This window comes from Eretmochelys imbricata, chromosome 5, assembly GCF_965152235.1.
Source record: "Eretmochelys imbricata isolate rEreImb1 chromosome 5, rEreImb1.hap1, whole genome shotgun sequence".
Lineage (NCBI taxonomy): Eukaryota > Metazoa > Chordata > Testudines > Cheloniidae > Eretmochelys > Eretmochelys imbricata.
Genome location: NC_135576.1, coordinates 25,088,888 through 25,112,211, shown reverse-complemented (window position 1 = coordinate 25,112,211; position 23,324 = coordinate 25,088,888). Strand labels below are relative to the sequence as shown.

The 23,324-nt window shown below is 42.2% G+C and overlaps 1 protein-coding gene across 1 annotated transcript in view; it reads right to left on the bottom strand.

Annotated features, from left to right (window-relative positions):
* Nucleotides 1-20,065, bottom strand: part of SPEF2 (sperm flagellar 2) — a 36,307-nt gene extending 16,242 nt beyond the window's left edge. The window contains exons 1-6 of the mRNA XM_077816245.1: nt 19,958-20,065; nt 15,254-15,356; nt 9,744-9,996; nt 8,561-8,731; nt 6,289-6,429; nt 2,708-2,790 (exon numbers count right to left, since the gene is read on the bottom strand). Of these exons, the coding sequence (XP_077672371.1) occupies nt 2,708-2,790; nt 6,289-6,429; nt 8,561-8,731; nt 9,744-9,996; nt 15,254-15,356; nt 19,958-20,015 (809 nt within the window). The 5' untranslated portion in view covers nt 20,016-20,065. The remainder of the gene's footprint in view (nt 1-2,707; nt 2,791-6,288; nt 6,430-8,560; nt 8,732-9,743; nt 9,997-15,253; nt 15,357-19,957) is intronic.
* Between the last annotated feature and the right edge of the window lie 3,259 nt (nt 20,066-23,324).

Here is a 23,324-nt window from a genome sequence, read left to right as displayed (position 1 = left end):
AGAGGTAGGGCCTGCAGGTTTCGTGGGTACTGCCAGCACTCTTAACAGTCAGTACTGGCATGCTAGAGGGACCATCTCAGGCTATTTTCAGCCCCTGCATTATTGAGCCTGACAATACTAAGACTTATAAGTTTTGTGCCTCAACTCAGTAGGCACTAGAGAAGGTGATCTATTCTTTGGCTCAGCTCAGGAGTAGTGTTTCTTCCTACCCTATCAGAGATCACTGAAGAAAGGAGGCAGCAGATGACTGGGGCTTCTTGGTCAGTTTAGCTTTGGGTGGAATCTTGACTCACCCGAGGGCTCATGGAGAAAGACTGACTGAGGTCGAGCTGCCTCCCTCCTTTTGGTGTCCAAGGAGGCTTACATATAGCACACCAAAAGGAACAATTTTAGGAAGACTTCTCTCACTTTTTGAGCCTGTTTAGAGAAGAAGTGACATATAGTACATTGTTCAGGAATACATCCCTCTCTTAAACAAAATAGGCACCTAGAGTGTCTATTGTTAAGTGGCACTGAAGCTTCACATCAGACACAGGTCTTAAACCCCAGAGATTTTGCTTCTGCCATTTTGCTAGTGCCCATGAATACAGGGTGATTCTAGCTGTGAAGCAAAACCTGACTAAAATAAGATTTTTTTATTATTGTTATTTGTGTTGCCAATGGGCAGCAAGACTAACAATTAACCCTAAATTCACATAATATGCAGAGAAGCAGGTGCACACTGGAGGGTTCCATCTTCCTCTCACAGGTGCTAAAAAGGAACGGATGGATGGTTGGGCACACTCAGTTCTTCATGGCCTCCGGGGCGAGGGCACAGAGCGGGCAGGCATGGCCTCAACAGACCCTGCTGGCCAAAAGAACCTGGTCTTGTGTGCCTAGGGTGCAAGAACACCGAGTGGAATCCTTGTGGATTAATCACTTGAAGATTATATATTGCTTTACAGTAATAAAGTTGCTGCCTCCCTGCTCTGCCCCTTCTGACTAACAAACAGTTGTCCCCTTAGTTCTGATTTTGGGGAACGAGGTTTTATCAGCTCTTTGAAACCAGTATGTTGTTTTTGTCAGTGTGGCTATTTTTTAAAATAGACAGAGTGCCTCTATCTTTAGTGGGTTTGGAGTGGAATTAATTAACAGAGAAAATATTCTGTTTAATATATACAGCGCAGCTTTAATTTATGTTGGTTTTATCATATAGCTGTTCAAGTGGTGTGTTATGTGTTTGAAAGGTATTTTGTTTCCTCAATCTAAAAACCATACCAGAAAAATGTAAGCATCCCAAGTAGAAAGGCACTGAGTAGCTCTTGAAGCCACTTTATATTATTTTCAGTCTCCTACTAAAGCAGAGGTAGGGCATACCAACAGCAGGTGTCTTTCTTCCAGGGCTTCTTGATGCCCAGTACATACAGTTTCTCAACCAGACAAATCATGTGCTGTTTCTATTTTATTCTGTTCTATTCTACATAGGCTCTTGTACTGTGCTCATCACGGCAGTATCTGAGCACCTGCTTCTATAGCTATTTTATGCAGGCATTAAGGTTCTAGGAATATGAAATTGGAAGCTCCTTGGCAAGGCCAAATTAGAGGAAGAAGTTCATGTTGAAAAACATCTTCAGATGACTAGTGAGAAATACAGTGATTAAAATCAATAATTAGATTGCCTGAAACAACTCTCCTCTGTCGTAATTACGCAAAAAGTTGTTCTCCAGTGAAAAATAAAAGTTTTGGAAAAATCAACTAAAAATTAAAAATAGGATACTCATGTGCATAAAATATCTGCCTAAGTATGAAATCTGGAAACATGAATCTTAGTCTATCACATTTAAGGAATTCTTCGCCCAAGAAAACAGGGGGAACTGATGGATAAATTAGCTGAACTGATCCCTGTAACCCACTGCATGTGGGCAGTCTCATTGATTCACTGGGACTACTCACATTTGCAAAGTTAAACACATGCTTAAGTGTTTGCAGGATCAGAACTTCAGTGAGGCAAGAGTTCATGTGCACTCAGAAGTAGCCCTACCTCATTCAAGCCCCAATTGTCCACAGACTAATGCATTCACTTAACTTTCCATCAGCTTCAAGGAAGTAACTGTGTGCGTAAGTCTGTGCAGGATTAAGGTTTCAATGTATACAGTGAAAGATCTCAATCTTTATGCATCTTCACACATAATGCAGTGACAGCAGGACACTACTACTTTTTTTAAAGTCAGTGTGAATACATTTAAACTCTTATTAGTTGGCCAAAAACAAACTCTTATTTAAACTCTTATTAGTTGGCCAAAACAAAACAGATTATCACAGTACCATGGGAAGGCACATGTCCAATTTACAGATTATTTCTGTACAAATATTAAGTTTCTACTCTAAAGCTTTTTTGAGAGAAAAAATGTGGGCTACTTTAAAAAAAAAAAATGTACTCATACTTTCCAAACATTCTTTGAGACAAGACCTGGAAAACACAAGCCTAAAAAGGTGAAAGTTTGAGAAAGTTATAAGCAACTGAGAAAGGCTCTTTAGGGATATTAATTTCTATTTGTCTGACTGCAAAATTTAAAAGTAGAAAATGAGGTATACTTCATAATAAAAATGACAACAGTTGATAGGGAGTGAACAGTTGCATTAATAGAACCACAAAACTAGTGGATATTTCTTTTTTTTTCCCCTGGTGACTACAGTTTCATTGATGTTAACTTGGTTCAAACATTACCTGTCAGTGACTTGGGTGCTATCAGAAGTGGGGCTCTCTTTCCTCATAAATGTCTCAAACTTCTTAATTTCCACGTATACATCCTAGAGAAACAGCACAGACATTTCAATTGTCTTACCTTCCCTAAAACCACAAAAGATGGATTCAACTATTAACAATTTGAATTTGTACTGTAATTATTATATAGAGAATTTTTAATGTCATTTTAATGCCTTAAAACAAATTATATTAAGAACATATTACGTATCAGCTAGTCCAGGGTGACAGAAGACAAGCTTATGTCATGCTCCTATACACTCACTTCACTGTATTTTCCTCTTTTCCTACATAGAAGTCAACCCATTGTAAAGACAGCATCTGGAGCTTTACAGTCTTCCATTCTGTACAATATAGTTTGCTGGACTACTAAGTCAGTTCAAGTCCTGTGAAGAGTTCATTCCAATCAGGGTTTTTTAAGTATACTGTTCTTTGCCAAGTATGTTGTAATTTGGATTCAGTAGCCCAAACTTAGCCTTATTTTACATCCTGTGTAACCCAAATCATTTAGTAAATTCCAAAAGAGACTAGGACTAACTAAATTATCTCTCTTCCCTCTCCTGCACCCCGCCTCCCGCTGACCGCCTTCAAACTTCTCAACTAGATTTGGTTGTACAGAATGTGAGTCAGGGTAAAATCTGGCCCACTTAGTCTTAAGTACAACATGATCCAAATTTCTGAATGGGAAGCATTCTCCAAAAAGCTTTAAATGTATTACATGCAGTAGTGTAACATAAAAGAATCCAGCAAAAATATCTTCAGTCTTCCTTGCTTTGATATGAGACAGCTACCAGTTCTAAATCTTACTAGTATTTTTGTTGTCAATGACACTTATATATAGCATATTGTAAAAGAGTTAATAAATTACAGAAGTACAACAGTCACAAATCGTAAGGAAATGACTAAGGGCTTGATACAACTTGCATTAAAGTCAACAGGAATTTTTCCGCTGACTTCAATGTGGCTAGAGTGGATCCTAAAATATTACCAAAGATTAATTTCAGGCATGGTTCTGTACTACTTACTCTGGAAGAACTCTCATTTAAGTCAGTGGGAGATTTCCCTAAGTAAAGTAGGCAGGATCAAGCCCTTAGAGGTTACTGGGCCAGACTCACTACTGCATTAGGCCAGTTTTATGCTGATAGAACGAGGAGTACTTGTGGCACCTTAGAGAGTAACAAATTTATTTGAGCATAAGCTTTCATGGCTTAAAGCCCACTTCATCAGATGCATGCAGTGGAAAATACAGTAGGAAGATACACACACACACACACACACACACAGAACATGAAAAACTTTTGTAGTGATAATCAGGATGGCCCATTTCAAACAGTTGACAAGAAGGTGTGAGTAACAGTAGGGGGAAAATTAGCATGGGGAAACAGTTTTTAGTTAAGTAATGACTCATCCACTCCCAATCTTTATTCAAGCCTAATTTAACGGTGTCCAGTTTGCAGATTAATTCCAGTTCTGCTGTTTCTCATTGGAGTCTGTTTTTGAAGTTTTTTTGTTAAAGAATTGTGACTTTTAGGTCTGTAATTGAGTGTGCAGGGAGGTTGAACTGTTCTCTGACTGGTTTTTGAATGTTATAATTCCTGACGTCGAATTTGTGTCCATTTATTCCTTTGCGTACAGACTGTCCAGTTTGGCCAATGTACATGGCAGAGGGGCATTGCTGGCACATGATGGCATATATCACATTGGTAGATGTGCAGGTGAACGAGCCTCTGATAGTGTGGCTGATGTGATTAGGTCCTATGATGGTGTCCCTGGAATAGATATGTGGACACAGTTGGCAACGAGCTTTGTTGCAAGGATAGGTTCCTGGGTTAGTGGTTTTGTTGTGTGCTGTGTGGTTGCTGGTGAGTATTTGCTTCAGGTAGGGGGGCTGTCTGTAAGCAAGGACTGGCCTGTCTCCCAAGCTCTGAGAGAGCAAGGGATCATCCTTCAGGATAGGTTGTAGATCTTTGATGATGCATTGGAGAGGTTTTATTTGGGGGCTGAAGGTGACAGCTAGTGGCGTTCTGTTACTTTCTTTGTTGGGCCTGTCCTGTAGTAGGTGACTTCTGGGTACTCTTCTGGCTCTGTCAATCTGTTTCTTCACTTCAGCAGGTGAGTATTGTAGTTGTAAGAATGCTTGATAGAGATCTTGTATGTGTTTGGCTCTGTCTGAGGGGTTGGAGCAAAAGCGGTTGTATCTTAGAGCTTGGCAGTAGACAATGGATCGTGCGGTGTGGTCTGGACGAAAGCTGGAGGCATGTAGGTAAGTATAGCGGTCAGTAGGTTTCCAGGATAGGGTGGTGTTTATGTGACCATCTCTTATTAGCACTGTAGTGTCCAGGAAATTGACCGCTTGTGGGGATTGGTCTAGGCTGAGGTTGATGGTGGGATGGAAATTGTTGAAATCATGGTGGAATTCCTCAAGGACTTCTTTTCCATGGGTCCAGATGATGAAGATGTCATCAATGTAGCGCAAGTAGAGTAGGGGCATTAGGGGACGAGAGCTGAGGAAGCGTTGTTCTAAGTCAGCCATAAAAATGTTGGCATACTGTGGGGCCATGCAGGTACCCATAGCAGTGCCGCTGATTTGAAGGTATACATTGTCCCCAAATGTGAAATAGTTGTGGGTGAGAACAAAGTCACAAAGTTCAGCCACTAGGCTTGCTGTGACATTATCAGGGATACTGTTCCTGAAGGCTTGTAGTCCATCTTTATTTGGAATGTTGGTGTAGAGGGCTTCTACATCCATAGTGGCCAGGATGGTGTGATATATGCCATCATGTGCCAGCAATGCTCCTCTGCCATGTACATTGGCCAAACTGGAAGGTCTCTACGCAAAAGAATAAATGGACATAAATCAGATGTCAAGAATTATAACATTCAAAAACCAGTCGGAGAACACTTCAATCTCTTTGGTCACTCTATCACAGACCTAAAAGTCAATATTATTCAACAACAAAAAAAACTTCAAAAATAGACTCCAACAAGAAACAGCAGAACTGGACTTAATCTGCAAACTGGACACCATTAAATTAGGCTTGAATAAAGACTGGGAGTGGATGAGTTATTACACTAACTAAAAACTGTTTCCCCATGCTAATTTTCAACTGTTTGAAATGGGCCATCCTGATTATCACTACAAAAGTTTTTTTTCTCTTGCTGATAATACCCCATCTTAATGGATTGGTCTCGTTAAGAGTTGGTATGGCAACCTCCATTTTTTCATGTTCTCTGTATGTATCTTCCTACTGTATTTTCCACTGCATGCATCTGATGAAGTGGGTTTTAGCCCATGAAAGCTTATGCTGAAATAAATTTGTTAGTCTTTATGGTGCCACAGGTACTCCTCGTTCTTTCTGCTGATACAGACTAACACAGTTACCACTCTGAAATCTGTTTTATGCTGATGTAATTGTTGAAATCAGTTAAATCAACTGTGCCATTCGGTATGCATATCATCTCTAATAGTAGATTTCTACTATGAGTTTCCTTGCTTTTCAAAATTTAGTGTTACTAAAACTTAAAGTAATAGAGTTAACACTTACCTCTGCTTCTTTTTTCTTTTTTAACAACTTTTGGGCTTCAATAGCTTTCAAGGTACGGTTTGGTGGTGGTTTTGGAATCTGTATAATAGCTGCTTGAATCCTGGCCATTATTTCATTTTGTCTCCTTCTTCCCTTACGATGCTGAACATCCAGTATAAAATCTGTTCAGTTACTTGAATGTATGTAAAAATATACTATACAAGCACTGTAGTTCATCCATAGAAAAATTCTTATAAGCAGAAAGTACTTGAACAAACAAGTTCCAATCTTGCATGTAGTGCTATAAAAACTTACAATTAAACCATTTTTCTAAAAGTAGAACATTAAAAAAAAAATGTGAAATCAAACAGCCCATCTCTATATATTGTGTATAATTAAGTCTTAAGGACTGTATTTTGAGTTCTCCTGATTTGTCATCCCCTATGCGCATGTGAACAATCTTTTTTCTGGGCCAAAAACAGATTTTGTAAACTAACTTTCTAACTCATCAACAGTCATAGCAACATTCTAGCACACTATGGCTCCGCATGTGGTTGGTCCATGTTGGGGGAGGGAGGTATACTATTCAAACAGCAGTATCAGAAGGTGTATGTCTTCACAATGCAGAACGCCTCCTGGGGCTGGTAGTAGTGGGGAATAGTACACAAAGAAATGTTCCTTGCTACATTCTTCCAAAGGTGCATCCAGGAGTCATTATGCAGCTTTACTGGTATGTTGGAATCAGGGTCTTCATCTCATCCCCTCCCTGTGCAGATAGGCACCCCCAGCAGCTTGTAGCACCGCCAACCCTGTACTCCCAAGTGCTCACAGCCAGGTCTTCCCTCCCCACCACTGTGAAGGTGCACTACTCTGTGGCCCTTCCCCATTTTGTGCCACCACAGAGGGAGAGGGATAGACCTCAGTGTCACACTATTTTTATTTACTCAACTCCATTACAGATAATACCAGTGTGCCTCCACAAAACATGACTACTGATCTATCAGATGGAGGATTTTTTAATAATCAAAATTTGTAATATGTATATTTTTAAAATTAAAAACTGGTAATATAATAAAGACTTTCTTCTTTCACTGACAATTGCATATGTTAACATTTCCCTTTTTTCATTTCTCTTCTTTCTCTGAGAGAAAGTTGCATGGACTCTCACCATTTTTCCTATGTCTCCTCTGCTTTTTTTGCATTTTTTTTGGTCTCTTCTACTTTCCCCTTTCACCACCCTTAGTCCTCTCTCTCAAAAGGCTTTTAAAATTAAATTGGATAAAATAATATAAGCTGAATCTGAAATTAATACTCCTCATTCAACAATTGATTGATAAAGGACTGAAGAACCCCATCCCCCAATGATATTGAAGTGCTGCTCTGAACTGAGGGAAAAAACAGTATGTTGAAAGGCTTCCTATTCTCTTCTAAAATTTACTTTTTTTCCCTCTTTAGAAGCAACAAGTACCCCATGTGATATCTCTGAGTAGCATTTCAAATACAGTCAAGCACCAATTCTCCTGTGCCTTTTTGATCAATTGTTGAAGCTATCTTCAGATCCAATCTTTTGGCCATCAATTGAGATTATAAAATAGGAAGAGGTAAAGCTGCATCAGTGGGTCAGGAGGTGGGATAGATACCAAAGTGACACCTTCAAGCAGAATACATTAGATTAGGTATACATGGATAAGAGTTTGAGGTTGGGTGGAAAAAGCAATTTACCTCCTGAGATTAAACAAAAAACAAAACAAAAAAATCAACCCCAAAAGGGACCATTATATCAAAGATAAGAGAAGCATGATTTTAAATGTCATTTACATTTTTTGGTAAAGAATATTTAGATGGGTAAGGATAGTTTTCTTTCTTTTCTTATACTGATAAGACCCACTTTATAATCATAGAAGATTCTTCACATTACATGTCATGTTTGGATATTACAACTTTTCATGTGATTGTGGCATTTGCCCTTTATCCTTATTTCTAACAATTCACTTGAGTGATGACAATATACAAACACACCAAACACTTTAGTGTGTGTGTGTGTGTGTGTGTGTGTGTGTGTGTGTGTAAATATTAATATTTTAGGTGATTTATAAAATACTATTGGTTATACAGCCACATCTTTATGTTTGTTAAGAGTGTTATACTTTTTCAGCTTCTCCATCAATATGTACATGTGGAGCAATATAAAGGGAATTAATGCCTTCAACAGGACTAATAAAACACAAAGTTTACATAAGTAAACATCTGCAGGATTGGATTCTTGCTATGAAAAAATAAATTGGCTTTTCACCTTTTCAATGTCTTGGGCTCTTTGCTCCTCCTGGATTTTTTGAACTTTCTGTTGTTCTGCAAACTGTATACGAGCTATTTTATTTTCCATGTGCTTAGATTTCATTTCAAAATGCTCTGAAACCTGTTGCAGTCTCAAGTCAGTCTGCCGTGGCATTAGGTTTCTAAGACGCTATGATGAAATAATGTTTCAAGATATCTCAGAGTTAGAAACAGTAACACAAACATTACATTTAAGCACTTAAACATTAAACTACTGTACCTCCAAAACTCAAAACTATCCTAAAGGGACATTTAAGAAAATAGTTTTGAATAGGCACTTCCCATATACTGATTACGCAGAACAACAGCCAGATATACAGGATTTTTTTTTCCAGAAAAGTTGCCAGATTTTCTGAAATTGACATAGAGAGTTGTAACTTACAGGACGGCAAATGGTATTTGAACCCATGAAGTCAGTCAGTTGCAGGAAATGCTGAATCAGGTGTTCCTTATTACTTTAGCTGCACCTCTTTTCCCTTTTTGGTTTGTGCTATCCACATACAACCTCCTTGGTGAAGGGATATTATGGATGCTCCCACTTTCCTTGAGGATTGTTCTGCCAGTGAAGTCCTATGTCTTATTTTGTGCCATCAAACACATATAAACAAGGGATAAATTTGGTTCACAACATACAGCTTATTTAAAATTGCTCACCCTCATGAGGGAGTGTGGCCTGCTCTCAGAGAGCACTATTAATGAAATCAGGGAGTGTGTGCTCTGGCAGGACCTACACCTCTAACGCTGTTCTCAGTCTTCTGCTCTTTGCTCAATTTCAGCATGCAAACTGTACTGCCGAGAAGAATAAGATGGCAGCTGCTGTAAAACTACTGACCTGTGCTGTTATTTCCTTTGAGGCAAAAAAGGAAGCCTGGGGAAGAAAGTAGGCAACAAATGGAAAGAGGCAAAGCAAGTAAACAGAGAATCTTGAAGCTGATTGGCCTGCCTGTGAATCGATGAAGGGGATGGAAAACTAAGCATCTGTCACAGACACTTCACATAGGTACTCTTTGTTGAACAGAAGGTTGAGTTAAATGAGCTGAATGCTTTTTTTGTTTGTTTGTTACCAAAAGGTATATGTAAATGTGATGCATTTTAGTCTGTTGATTATCTAGTGATGTATATGACAAACTTAATTAACCTACCTCTCGATACAACTCACTCTCAATGCCCTGGAGCTTTGCAGGTGCTGCAGGTCTCATTGCTTCCATGGCGACTCCCGTGAGCCCCGTCTTTTTCTTTTTTTCTAGGGCAACATACAGTTGATACAAAAGCTTGGTTGCAGCCCCATGCTGTTCAGTCATGATATTTTGGGCCTCATTTTGGTCAAACTGCACACCAAGGAGTTGAAGTGTTGGTTCCAGGCGAGAAAAATTGTTAAGTTTAGAGTTTGCAACCCTATATGTTTAAAAAACAAAACTATATGTAGTATGGTATTTTGCTACTATAAAGTACTATGTCACTTTGCACTTCATAAAGTTTATTTTCATAGATCTTAAAGCCAGAAGGGACCACTAGAAACACTACCTGAAAGTCCAAATTGCTGCAGTAAGCACTGTGACAATATATACCACTATATCAGGGTATATGGAAAAAAACTGACTCTGAATAAGAGTTAAAAGTAGGTTGTAATGTGCATGGTGAATACAGAAATAATGGATTATTCATTGATACACTCTCAAAAGAAAAAATTCAAAATATGAAAGCTCAACTGGAGTCTAAAAGCAATCTAGGATTTTTGTTAGATTTATTTTAAAAAGGTATACGACTGGTTAAAAAAGCTCTTTACTTAGATTGTACTGTGGATAGTGCTTTAATCTAGCTAGCATGGTTAATAGTGAAGACACGGCAGCAAGGACTTCACTGCAGGCTAACAACCCAAGTACGTACCCAGAGTCCCTGATGCACTTGTACGGGGGCAGCTAGCCTGTGCTGAAATGTGTGCTGCCACGCCTTCATTACCACAGTAGACCCTCAGAGTGATGAACACCTCGGGAACAGAGGTTGTTTGTAAGTCTGAAATGTTCATAATTCTGAACAAAACATTATGGTTGTTCTTTCAGAAGTTTACAACTGAACATTAACTTAATATAGCTTTGAAACTTTATTATGCAGAAGAAAAATGCTTCTTTTAACCATCTCTAAACAAAACAAGCAGAGAAACAGTTTCCTTACCTTGTCAAATCTTTTTTTTAAAGCTTTCCCTTTATTTTTTTTAGTATTTGCTTTTTTTTTGGGTCTCTGCTGCTGCCTGATTGCGTACTTCCGTTTCCATACGAGGGGTGTGGTTGACCAGTCAGTTCATAACTCTGGTGTTCGTAACTCTGAAGTTCTACTATACTGTTATCTGTGCTAAGTAGATTAAAGCTAGCACAAGTATGCTTACCTGTTCTCCAAGCCCACCTTAATTTGCTAAGTGGATATGTCATTAGATAGAAGCTCCACCCTACTACTTCCTATTTCATTGGAAGATTTTACTACAATGTCCTTTGCCCAGTCAATGGGAAACTTACTGTAAATTCCAATTCCTGCATAATTTACATTAGAAGTGAATTCTGACTGATACGTTAAAAGAATGAGGGACATGCCTCTGACTGATACTTGGCCCCTTACTCCAGTCATGTTTTTTAGGAACAGCAGGAACAACTGCTTATCTGAGGAAGAGCAGCAGATCATTAGCTGGAAGAAGGTTCAGAAGCCTACATAAGTGTAGCACACTGAGATGCGGTGATGCCTTCAGTTTAATTCTGGGCTGCTACCATAAAGTCATCCTCTGGGAAGAAAACTCCCGACACAGGAGACTGAAATGTTTCTGTTTCCACAAACCAAAACAACATTAAGTCAAAACAAAAATTTTCATTTAAACATTTCAAAAACAAAATGAAACAAAAAAAATCTCTTTTGAAATTTCTAGTGAAACCCAAATTCTTCCTCCAAAAAATTTGGAACAAATATTATCCCATGAATTTTTGAGAGAAAAAAAAAATCAGTTTCCCCACCAGCCATACGGACAATATATTGCATACATAAACTATATCTATTGTGACAGGGTCGGGCCAGATGGCTACAGGAGGGTAATAGAAGGCAGATATATTAGCCCCAGGCTAAGCAGGTCCCTTTTCCCTGGGTAAGGTAACAGGGAAGGTTCCAGAACAATCAGGAACCTTCTGGAGACAATTAAGATAGACAGGCTGATTAGAACACCTGCAGCCAATCAAGAAGCTGCTAGAATCAATTAAGGCAGGCTAATCAGGGCACCTGGGTTTTAAAAAGGAGCTCACTTCAGTTTGTGGTGTGCGTGGGAGGAGCTGGGAGCAAGAGGCACTAGGAGTTGAGAGTGAGAACACAGACTGTTGGAGGATTGAGGTGTACAAGCATTATCAGACACCAAGAGGAAGGTCCTATAATGAGGATAAAGAAGGTGTTGGGAGGAGGCCATGGGGAAGTAGCCCAGGGAGTTGTAGCTGTCACACAGCTGTTCCAGGAGGCACTCTAGACAGCTGCATTCCACAGGACCCTGGGCTGGAACCCAGAGTAGAGGGCGGGCCCGGGTTCCCCCCAAATCCTCCCAACTCCTGGTCAGACACAGGAGGAGTTGACCTGGACTGTGGGTTCAGAAAAACGGCCAGGCTGAGGGCTGCCGTGAAGCTCAAAGGCGAGCAAATCCGCCAATAAGCGCAAGACCCACCAAGGTAGAGGAGGAACTTTGTCACACTACATAGATATGCAGTATGAAGAGCCCATAGTGTGAAAAAAAAAATCAGACATTAAAAGGGTGGGGGAAGAAGGAGGTGAGAAAGTTGAGAGGAAGGAAAGAGCCAATATTTATCTTGTTCATTCAAACAGGAAAAGCAATGTACTTTCCCCACCAACAGCCATGGAAAAGGTAGCCTCCACTCCATCCCCTTGTAACTTTCCCTTACGTTTGAGGGTAGATATTATAGGATGAGTACCAGCACAACTTGAGAGACCTGTGAGACCAAATATGAGTTTTAAAGTAAACATTGGTCAAGTGGGTTTTTAACAAAATAATTATCCTGCAAACATTGTTAAAGTCAACAGTACTGACTAGAGACACTACACTAAATACAAATTTGAAATATCTAGACCAAGCCACTTGAATTATGACCCGCTAAAGAGACAGGAAAACTTCCAAAAGTAGAGCACTTCATCCTTTAAGCCCCACAATACTTTGTTATAACACCTTGTCCATGGGCAGTGGGTCGCATAGGTTGGGGGAGGCAGCTCTAGTCCTACAGTTCTGGCCCCTCAGTGCTCCGCATGACAGCTGCCTTCCTGGTACTCCGGGGCTGGGGAGGCTGCGGCCGTGTGCCGCCCACCTTCCCGGTGCTCCAGGACTGGGGAGGCCAGGGCCGCCTGCCTTCCTGGTGCTCCAGGGTTGGGAAGGCTGCGGTTGCGCACCGCCCGCCCTCCCGGTGCTCCTTTGGGGCTGAGGGACTAGCCGCAGGACTGGGCCAGTGGCCGCAGTGGGGGGGCGTCTCTGCACTCTGGTGGGGGCAGTGGCTCTGGGTTCCGGTCAGGGCTCAGCTCCAGCGGGGGGAAGGGGTGGGGGTTGTGGACTAGCCTCCCCCAGCCAGCGGTTCACACACCGCCCATGACCTTCTCATAATTCCTTCAAAGTATCTGTCAAGGTTTCTCCCCCACTCTGAACTCTAGGGTACAGATGTGGGGACCTGCATGAAAAACCTCCTAAGCTTATCTTTACCAGCTTAGGTCAAAACTTCCCCAAGGTACAAAATATTCCACCCATTGTCCTTGGACGGGCCGCTACCACCACCAAACTAATACTGGTTACTGGGGAAGAGCTGTTTGGACGCGTCTTTCCCCCCAAAATACTTCCCAAAACCTTGCACCCCACTTCCTGGACAAGGTTTGGTAAAAAGCCTCACCAATTTGCCTAGGTGACTACAGACCCAGACCCTTGGATCTTAAGAACAATGAACAATCCTCCCAACACTTGCACCCCCCCTTTCCTGGGAAATGTTGGATAAAAAGCCTCACCAATTTGCATAGGTGACCACAGACCCAAACCCTTGGATCTGAGAACAATGAAAAAGCATTCAGTTTTCTTACAAGAAGACTTTTAATAAAAATAGAAGTAAATAGAAATAAAGAAATCCCCTCTGTAAAATCAGGATGGTAGATATCTTACAGGGTAATTAGATTCAAAAACATAGAGAACCCCTCTAGGCAAAACCTTAAGTTACAAAAAAGATACACAGACAGACATAGTTATTCTATTCAGCACAATTCTTTTCTCAGCCATTTAAAGAAATCATAATCTAACACATACCTAGCTAGATTACTTACTAAAAGTTCTAAGACTCCATTCCTGGTCTATCCCCAGCCAAGACCCAGCATACAGACAGACACAGACCCTTTGTTTCTCCCCCTCCTCCCAGCTTTTGAAAGTATCTTGTCTCCTCATTGGTCATTTTGGTCAGGTGCCAGCGAGGTTACCTTTAGCTTCTTAACCCTTTACAGGTGAGAGGAGCTTTCCCCTGGCCAGGAGGGATTTCAAAGGGGTTTACCCTTCCCTTTATATTTATGACAGTATCTCTCCTAAAATTCATGCCCTGTCCAATTTCAAATGGATTGGCTTTGATTTGACAAACATAAGAAACGGAAGGAGAAAAATCAGGCTTATGACTTAAGCCTTGTTTCACAAATAGCTATGGAGAAGCTAAGCTCTTTCTGTAACATGGTTCAGTAAAGATATACTATACTGAAGAGTTCTCCTTACAGAGAATCCTAGTATCAAACAGACCTTCATTTTTACTCCAGTAATGGTCTCACTAATGCCGTATATGGAGGTAGTGTCACCTCCCTATGTGATGTTCCCACTACTTATAAACCAAGGATTGTGCTAGCCCACTTGGCCACAGCATTGCACTGGCAGATCATGTTCAACTGGTTATCCATCATGACCCCTAAGGCCTTTTAAAAGTCACTGCATTCCAGGATACAGTCCCCCATCCTGTAAGTATGACTTACATTCTTTGTTCCTAGATATATGACCTTGCACTTGGCTGCATCTGAACTTGTGTTTTAATAAGCCCAGTTTAACAAGTGATCCAGATTTCTCTGTATAACTGACAATGGGTTAATTACCACTCCACCAATTTTTGTGTCATCTGGAAACTTTATCAGCACTGACTTTATAGATATTGAATAGCATTGGCACAAAAACAGATCTTTGTAGAACTCCATTAGAAACACTCCACAGAATGATTATTTTCCCATTTTTGAGATCTAGGTTAGCCAGTTTTTAATCTATTTAATATATGTTACATCAATTTTGTGCCGTGTTAATTTTTTAATCAGAAGTTCATGCAGTGCTAAATCAAATACCTATTTTCCATTGGACCATGTTGATTGACATTAATTGTGCTGCAATCCTTTATCATCCTAGTATATCTTCCCAGTAAATATTTAATGAATGTTCAGAACCTTTGGAAGTATGCAGCTAATTAATGCAGCTAGTGCATCTAATATGTTGCTAACTAATGATTGGTATGTAACTTCATCAAATCCTGCTAGGTATCGCTAAAAAATCTTCAATGATAAACAAATATCTTGTATAAATTACATAGGAGATATAATACATACTCTAGCTGAGCCTTAAGTTACAAACCTGCTTTGTGAAAATTGGTTAAAGTCATCCTGAAGTTCATATTTGTGCAGAATTTCTCCAATTAGGTAGCCAGTAGAAAATTCTTTTGGGAATGATTTTGGATCTAGGTTAAAAAACAAGAAACAGCAACAAAATACAAAGTACCATATGAATAATATTAGAGATCATTACAGAATGTGTATAATATCAGAGACTTAAACTTAATTTTAGTTCAACTCATTATTACTCTTATAAAATCTTTACATTGTAAGTTAACGTTAAAGTTTTGTTAATGAAACGACTATATTAAAATAACTTTAGGATTAGAAATGGTCTTCAAGTAGCCAGTACTTACGTTGTATAACTGTACTAAAAGAAGGTTTCAGAGTAGCAGCCGTGTTAGTCTGTACCTGCATAACTGTGGCACCGTAGAGACTAACAAATTTATTTGAGCATAAGCTTTTGTGAGCTACAGCTCACTTTATCCAATGCATGCAGTGGAAAATACAGTGGGGAGATTTATATACACACAGAACACGAAACAATGGGTGTTACCATACACACTGTAACAAGAGTGATCAGGTAAGGTGAGATATTACCAGCAGGAGAGCAGGGGGTTGGGGGGGGACCTTTTGTAGTGATAATCAAGGTGGGCCATTTCCAGCAGTTGACAAGAACATGTGAGGAACAGTGTGGGGGAGGGTGGGGAAATAAACATGAGGAAATAGTTTTACTTTGTGTAATGACACATCCACTCCCGGTCTTTATTCAAGCCTAAATTAATTGTATCCAGTTTGAAAATTAATTCCAATTCAGCAGTCTCTCGTTATAGTCTGTTTTTGAAGATTTTTTGTTGAAGAATTGCCACTTTTAGGTCTGTAATCGAGTGTGCAGGGAGGTTGAACTGTTCTCCGACTGGTTTTTGAATGTTATAATTCTTGACATCTGATTTGTTTCCATTTATTCTTTTACGTAGAGACTGTCCAGTTTGGCCAAAGTACATGGCAGAGGGCATTGCTGGCACATGATGGCATATATCACATTGGTAGATGTGCAGGTGAATGAGCCTCTGATAGTGTGGCTGATGTGATTAGGCCCTATGATGGTGTCCCCTGAATAGATATGTGGAAACAGTTGGCAACGGGCTTTGTTGCAAGGATAGGTTCCTGGGTTAGTGGTTTTGTTGTGTGGTTGCTGGTGAGTATTTGCTTCAGGTAGGGGGGCTGTCTGTAAGCAAGGACTGGCCTGTCTCCCAAGATCTGTGAGAGTGATGGGTCGTCTTTCAGGATAGGTTGTAGATCCTTGATGATGCGTTGGAGAGGTTTTAGTTGCGGGCTGAAGGTGACAGCTAGTGGCGTTCTGTTACTTTCTTTGTTGGGCCTGTCCTGTAGTAGGTGACTTCTGGGTACTCTTCTGGCTCTGTCAATCTGTTTCTTCACTTCAGCAGGTGGGTACTGTAGTTGTAAGAACGCTTGATAGAGATCTTGTAGGTGTTTGGCTCTGTCTGAGGGGTTGGAGCAAAAGCGGTTGTATCTTAGAGCTTGGCAGTAGACAATGGATCGTGCGGTGTGGTCTGGACGAAAGCTGGAGGCATGTAGGTAAGTATAGCGGTCAGTAGGTTTCCAGTATAGGGTGGTGTTTATGTGACCATCTCTTATTAGCACTGTAGTGTCCAGGAAATTGACCGCTTGTGGGGATTGGTCTAGGCTGAGGTTGATGGTGGGATGGAAATTGTTGAAATCATGGTGGAATTCCTCAAGGGCTTCTTTTCCATGGGTCCAGATGATGAAGATGTCATCAATGTAGCGCAAGTAGAGTAGGGGCATTAGGGGACGAGAGCTGAGGAAGCGTTGTTCTAAGTCAGCCATAAAAACGTTGGCATACTGTGGGGCCATGCAGGTACCCATAGCAGTGCCGCTGATTTGAAGGCATACATTGTCCCCAAATGTGAAATAGTTGTGGGTGAGGACAAAGTCACAAAGTTCAGCCACCAGGTTTGCTGTGACATTATCGGGGATACTGTTCCTGACAGCTTGTAGTCCATCTTTGTGTGGAATGTTGGTGTAGAGGGCTTCTAGATCCATAGTGGCTAGGATGGTGTTTACACCGCTTTCTACAAGCCATTACCCTCTGATCCCACTGAGGGTTACCAAAAGAAACTACATCATCTGCTCAAGAAACTCCCTGAAAAAGCACAAGAATAAGTCTGCACAGACACACCCCTAGAACTCCAACCGGGGGTATTCTGTCTGCTACCCAAGATCCATAAACCTGGAAATACTGTATGCCCCATCATCTCAGGCATTGGCACACTGACAGCAGGATTGTCTGGCTATGTAGACTCCCTCCTCAGGCCCTATGCTACCAGCACTCCCAGCTATCTTAGAGACACCATTGACTTACTGAGGAAACTACAATCCATCAATGATCTTCCTGAAAACACCATCCTAGCCACTATGGATGTAGAAGCCCTCTACACCAACATTCCACACAAAGATGGACTACAAGCTGTCAGGAACAGTATCCCCGATAACGTCACAGCAAACCTGGTGGCTGACCCATCACTCTCACAGATCTTGGGAGACAGGCCAGTCCTTGCTTACAGACAGCCCCGCAACCTGAAGCAAATACTCACCAGCAACCACACACCACACAGCAAAACCACTAACCTTGGAACCTATCCTTGCAAAAGCCCGTTGCCAACTGTGTCCACATATCTATTCAGGGGACACCATCATAGGGCCTAATCACATCAGCCACACTATCAGAGGCCCATTCACCTGCACATCTACCAATGTGATATATGCCATCATGTGCCAGCAATGCCCCTCTGCCATGTACATTGGCCAAACTGGACAGTCTCTACGTAAAAGAATAAATGGAAACAAATCAGACGTCAAGAATTATAACATTCAAAAACCAGTCGGAGAACACTTCAATCTCTTTGAAAAAAGAAAAGGAGTACTTGTGGCACCTTAGGGACTAAGTAATAAATTTGTTCGTCTCTAAGGTGCCACAAGTACTCCTTTTCTTTTTGCAGATACAGATTAACGTGGCTGCTACTCTGAAATCAATCTCTTTGGTCACTCAATTACAGACCTAAAAGTGGCAATTCTTCAACAAAAAAACTTTAAAAACAGACTCCAACGAGAGACTGCTGAATTGGAATTAATTTGCAAACTGGATACAATTAATTTAGGCTTGAATAAAGACCGGGAGTGGATGTGTCATTACACAAAGTAAAACTATTTCCTCATGTTTATTTCCCCACCCTCCCCCACACTGTTCCTCACATGTTCTTGTCAACTGCTGGAAATGGCCCACCTTGATTATCACTACAAAAGGTTCCCCCCCCCCCGCCTCGCTCTCCTGCTGGTAATAGCTCACCTTACCTGATCACTCTTGTACGCTAACACCCATTGTTTCATGTTCTGTGTGTATATAAATCTCCCCACTGCATTTTTCACTTTTATGCATTGGATGAAGTGAAGCTGTAGCTCACGAAAGCTTATGCTCAAATAAATTTGTTAGTCTCTAAGGTGACACAAGTACTCCTTTTCTTTCTACTGAAAGCCAAATTCCATAATCTACTCTATCATCTAAAATCTAAATTTCAATATCAAAAAGTAAATTATACTATTTTAACTGTTTACATTTGGCTCAAAATTAAAATTTTGCAAAACCAATACTTGACAGGTTACAGTTACTAACTCCTCTGATCCTAAAACACACACAGAAACAAAACCAGCCAGTATATATGTTCTAATATGCCTGATTTTTCATAAGGGATGTCTCTCATTATAGAATAGATGCTTCTGCCATGTACATTGGCCAAACCGGACAGTCTCTACACAAAAGAATAAATGGACACAAATCTGACATCAGGAATTATAACATTCAAAAACCAGTAGGAGAACACTTCAATCTCCCTGATCACTCAATAATAGACCTAAAAGTGGCAAATTCTTCAACAAAAAAAACTTCAAAAACAGACTCCAATGTGAAACTGCAGAACTGGAATTAACTTGCAAGACACCATCAGATTCAGCCTGAATAAAGAGTGGGAATGGTTGGGTTATTATAAAACCTAAACATAATGTCCCCAATACTAATTTCCCTCTACTGTTGCTCACACTTTCTTCGGAATTAGGGCGACAGTATTTTGAGTTGAACGTAGTTATTACAGAGAGTTCGCAAAGCCCACTCCAGGTATAGTGAGTATATGAATAATACCAACAGGCCAACAACCCGACTGCCGTCCCAGCAGCAGAACGCTCCTGCTACCCGCACCTTACCCAGTCACCACATTCCCAAACTTGCCTGCAGACACCCCGACAACCTCACCCACCTCCCGGACGCCAAAGTCTCCCCAAAAGCGACTCCCACCCATGGCACATCGAAAGTCGAGCAGGGAACCCATCTCTCTCTACCTGTGCACTGATCCTCCAGCTGTCTCGCTGTGGCGCAGGCCGAGGGGCTAGTCCCCTGGGGCACTGCCCTCTGGGACTGCCCTTCGGGCAGCAACTCGGAAGCCCTTGCAGCCGTACTAATGCCCTAACGAAGAACTGCCTGGGGGCTCCTATCCACCGGGCCCCCGCGAACAGACACCCCTGAGCGGGAGCCCCTGTAGCTGCGTAGGCACACGGTGGTCTGTGGGCACCCCCGGGCCCTGCCTCCCCAGCTGCGGCATCGTCCAGGACCCAGGCGTCGGAGCCCCTGACTCACCCACGGTCCGGGAGAGCTGCACCTCCCGGTTCAGCCACTCGCACAGAATCTCCGACATGGCGGCCGCAGGCTGCCGGGCTGCGGGCGAACCCCACTCACACGGGCCCGGCTCCGCGTCCCGTTACCATGGTGACATGCAGGCAAGCATCTAACGCATGCGCTGTGGAGGGGTGGGCTCGGGAATACATAGCGGGACCAGAGTGTGCCTTGCGAAATGCGCATGCGCAGTGGAACAGCTACGCTGCTGGGGGGCGAGGAGAATGTGTTCTGCTAAGCGCATGCGTCCACAGCGGGGGAGTGCGCGAACTGTTTTGTGTTGGCCGCGTTTGGCTGCTGGCGCATGCGCAGTGAAGTAAGTATCGTCCTGTGGTGGGTCCCGTAACAGTGTTGAATGGGAGGCAGCTTGGGGCGGGGGAAGCCGTGGAAGGGGAGTTCGCACGGAGAAAGGATGGGGGCTTGGGCTCAGGCCTGGGGCGCGGTTAGGGGAGCTGGAGCATAGGCCGACGCGACCAAGGCGCTTGTGGGGGAAGGGCTGTCTTGGGCTGTGTTGAGAGGGGAATGGGAGGGATGCCCCAGTGCTGGTGGGTTTGGTGTGGGAGAGGGGTGCAAAGCCCAGATGCGAGCGGGCAGGCGGGGGAGGAATAGGGGCGTTGAGGATCTTGTGAGAGAATGCGAACAGGAGGAGGCTGAAGCTTTTGTGGGACGATAAGGGGAAAATGCTCCGCCGGTGCGTCCCCTGTGGGGAGATGAGGCGTTGGGAGTAGAGGGTGCTGCACAAGGAAACAAAGTCCTTAGGGCTGTTTGACAGCGAGAGCCATGGGCCCCGATGCTGCATCAGGCTATAGAGGTGAAGTTGTGCTTGAGGGCAGGGTCTGTATTTTATTGTGCATTGGTACAGTGCCAAGCACAGTGGGTCTGGGTCAGGACACCATTTACATTGAAATAGCTCTGAAAGGCCCCAGTCAAGTTATTGATCAAGTATAAATAACACCACTACCAGTTTGTGCCATGTAGTGATTCCAAAGATGGAAAACCTCTGAAAGATTGTGTCTTCATCTAAATTGTGTCAATTTTTATGGGCTATGGACCCAATTCAGAGGTGATATTTATAGAGTATAAATTCAACACTGGTGAGCAAGCACAAGTGAATATAAAATCATGTAACATTTATAAAGGTGGTGGGGCGGAGAAGGGGCACAGTGGGTTAGCACTGTAAATGGAAAAGCAGACCACAGGAGGACTAGGGAGAAAGAGTAGGCTATCTTACACATTCTTACATCTTGTTGGTTAATTTTCCCAGCCTTCCATCCTCAGAAGAAGTTATGTATGACATGTACTTGGGTTTGTCTATATAGCTTGTTGGAGCAACCCTCCTAGCCTGAGTCAGCAGACTTGGGGTAGCATGGCTTGTGTTAATGCTCTAAAAATTGCTGTATAGACAGCCCTAAAAGTTGCTGCTCCCGATGGAGATTGTGTTCTGAAGCCTAGCTATCTTGGTAGCTACTTGGGCCAAAGGGGCAACGTTATTGTGATGATGGAAACTAAGAAATCATATCAGTATTCTATGGGCCTCTTGTTTGTGAGGTGGGGAAAATCAGGTATGTAAAGCCATAAAAACCCTGCATGGGTTGGCACCTAGGGCCTCTAGACCTGCAGCACAGATCCCTTAGTACTTGAGTTAAAGAAGTAACTGTTAATTGGTAGCAGTGTTAAGATGGCCACTCACTCATTTTCAGAATACTGGACATTCCAGTACTTCCTGGAACGTCATGTCGTGTGTGTCCCCCATGTGACCTCATGCACATGGTGCATGTGAGGTCATGCTGGAGGGGGTGGAGTGGCACGCTTTTAAAAATGGCATTCCCTGTCCAATACTGGACAAAACCACATTCAGTTTTGTTTCAGGATCAGACTGGGGACAAACATCTCAAAAAGAGGACATTCCGGTTTATTCCTGGATGAATGGCCTCCTTAAGCAATAGTAGTAATAGTAATAGTAATAATCATCTATATGGACCAGTCATCAGAGGGGTGACCTTACGTGCTCTGCCAGTGAGTTACAGAACTACTTGTTAAACAGCAGTAGAATGCTGTGATTTAGGATTCCAGGGTTATTTTTCTGCCTCTGATAAGGCATTGTTTAGAGGGCAATGGTTAGACCATTCTTTAGAGCAGGGGAAACAGGACTCTTGAGTGTTGTTTTTTTGTTAACGATGCTTTGTGTTTACTTAAAGCTGGTTTGCCTGTCTCAAATTGCTGTGTGGGGGTAGGTATGCAGGGATTTCCCCATTTTACTGACATCCTAGCAAGCGCATAGATTTGGAAATTCACTCAGTCACTGTGATGAGTTCCCTGAAGTCTGAGTAGTTAATCCCTCCCTATGAGGGGGTGAAGTTGAGCCATGAGGCAAACTCCAGAACAGCACATGGCAATTTTAGAGGGCACAGCTGCAGATCCTTGTGATTGGAGGCAGAAGGATTTTGTGAGTGGTGGTGTTTGGTCTGTTTATTGTTTTTTGTTGGTTCTCTGTGAGAGTTGTGTGGCTAGACTGTGGGAATTTGAACAGGCCCATTGAGACAGATCTGTTTGTGTCTCGGTGAGGCTGGCACTCTTGGATCTTTGAACAGACTCAGTGTTTGAAGTCTCCGAAAGTAATCCCTCCATGATAACTAGAGGTGAAGACTAGCACTGAGGCTTAGTATATGACAGTTAACAGGCAAACAGGAACAGCTGATTGCAGTTTCAGAGGGAGTTTAAAAAGGGAGCAGGGGTCCATGTGTTTTAGGTATGGTTCCTCATCAAGTAGTGGATATGGATGATGACGAAACAATTGCTTTTACGTACCTTGGAAGTGCTGTGTTTCTCCTTCTGCTGGAAGACTGAAGAGATTGCTGGTGCATTAAGTGCAAGCTGGCAAACGTACTGGTCTGGAACCACAATTTCTAATACTGTGTAGTATTTGAGAAAATGAAGACTTATTGGACAGCCACATTTGGAAATCATTGCCACAGACATCAAAAGGCCTTCATGGGGAACTGGAAAGAATAGAAATCAAAGAAGTGGATTCGCAATTTATGACCAGGAGGGAAAGGAGAACCAGCAGCCATTCAGCCTGGTTAGAGATATTGACATGATTAGCGGGTCAACTACCGAAGAACCTGTCTCTAGAGGAAAGAAACAGAAACCTATGGGTGACATTTCTGATGCTTGTTGAACTGCAAGAACATGCAACTGCCAAGAAAGGCTCTTCAACCATCCTGAGAAGGCTGCCAATTGTCACTGATAACTCCATATAAAGAAGAACGGATTGATTGCCTCTGCTCCATACTAAACCAGACATATGCACAGTTGTTAGGTTCCATTTTGA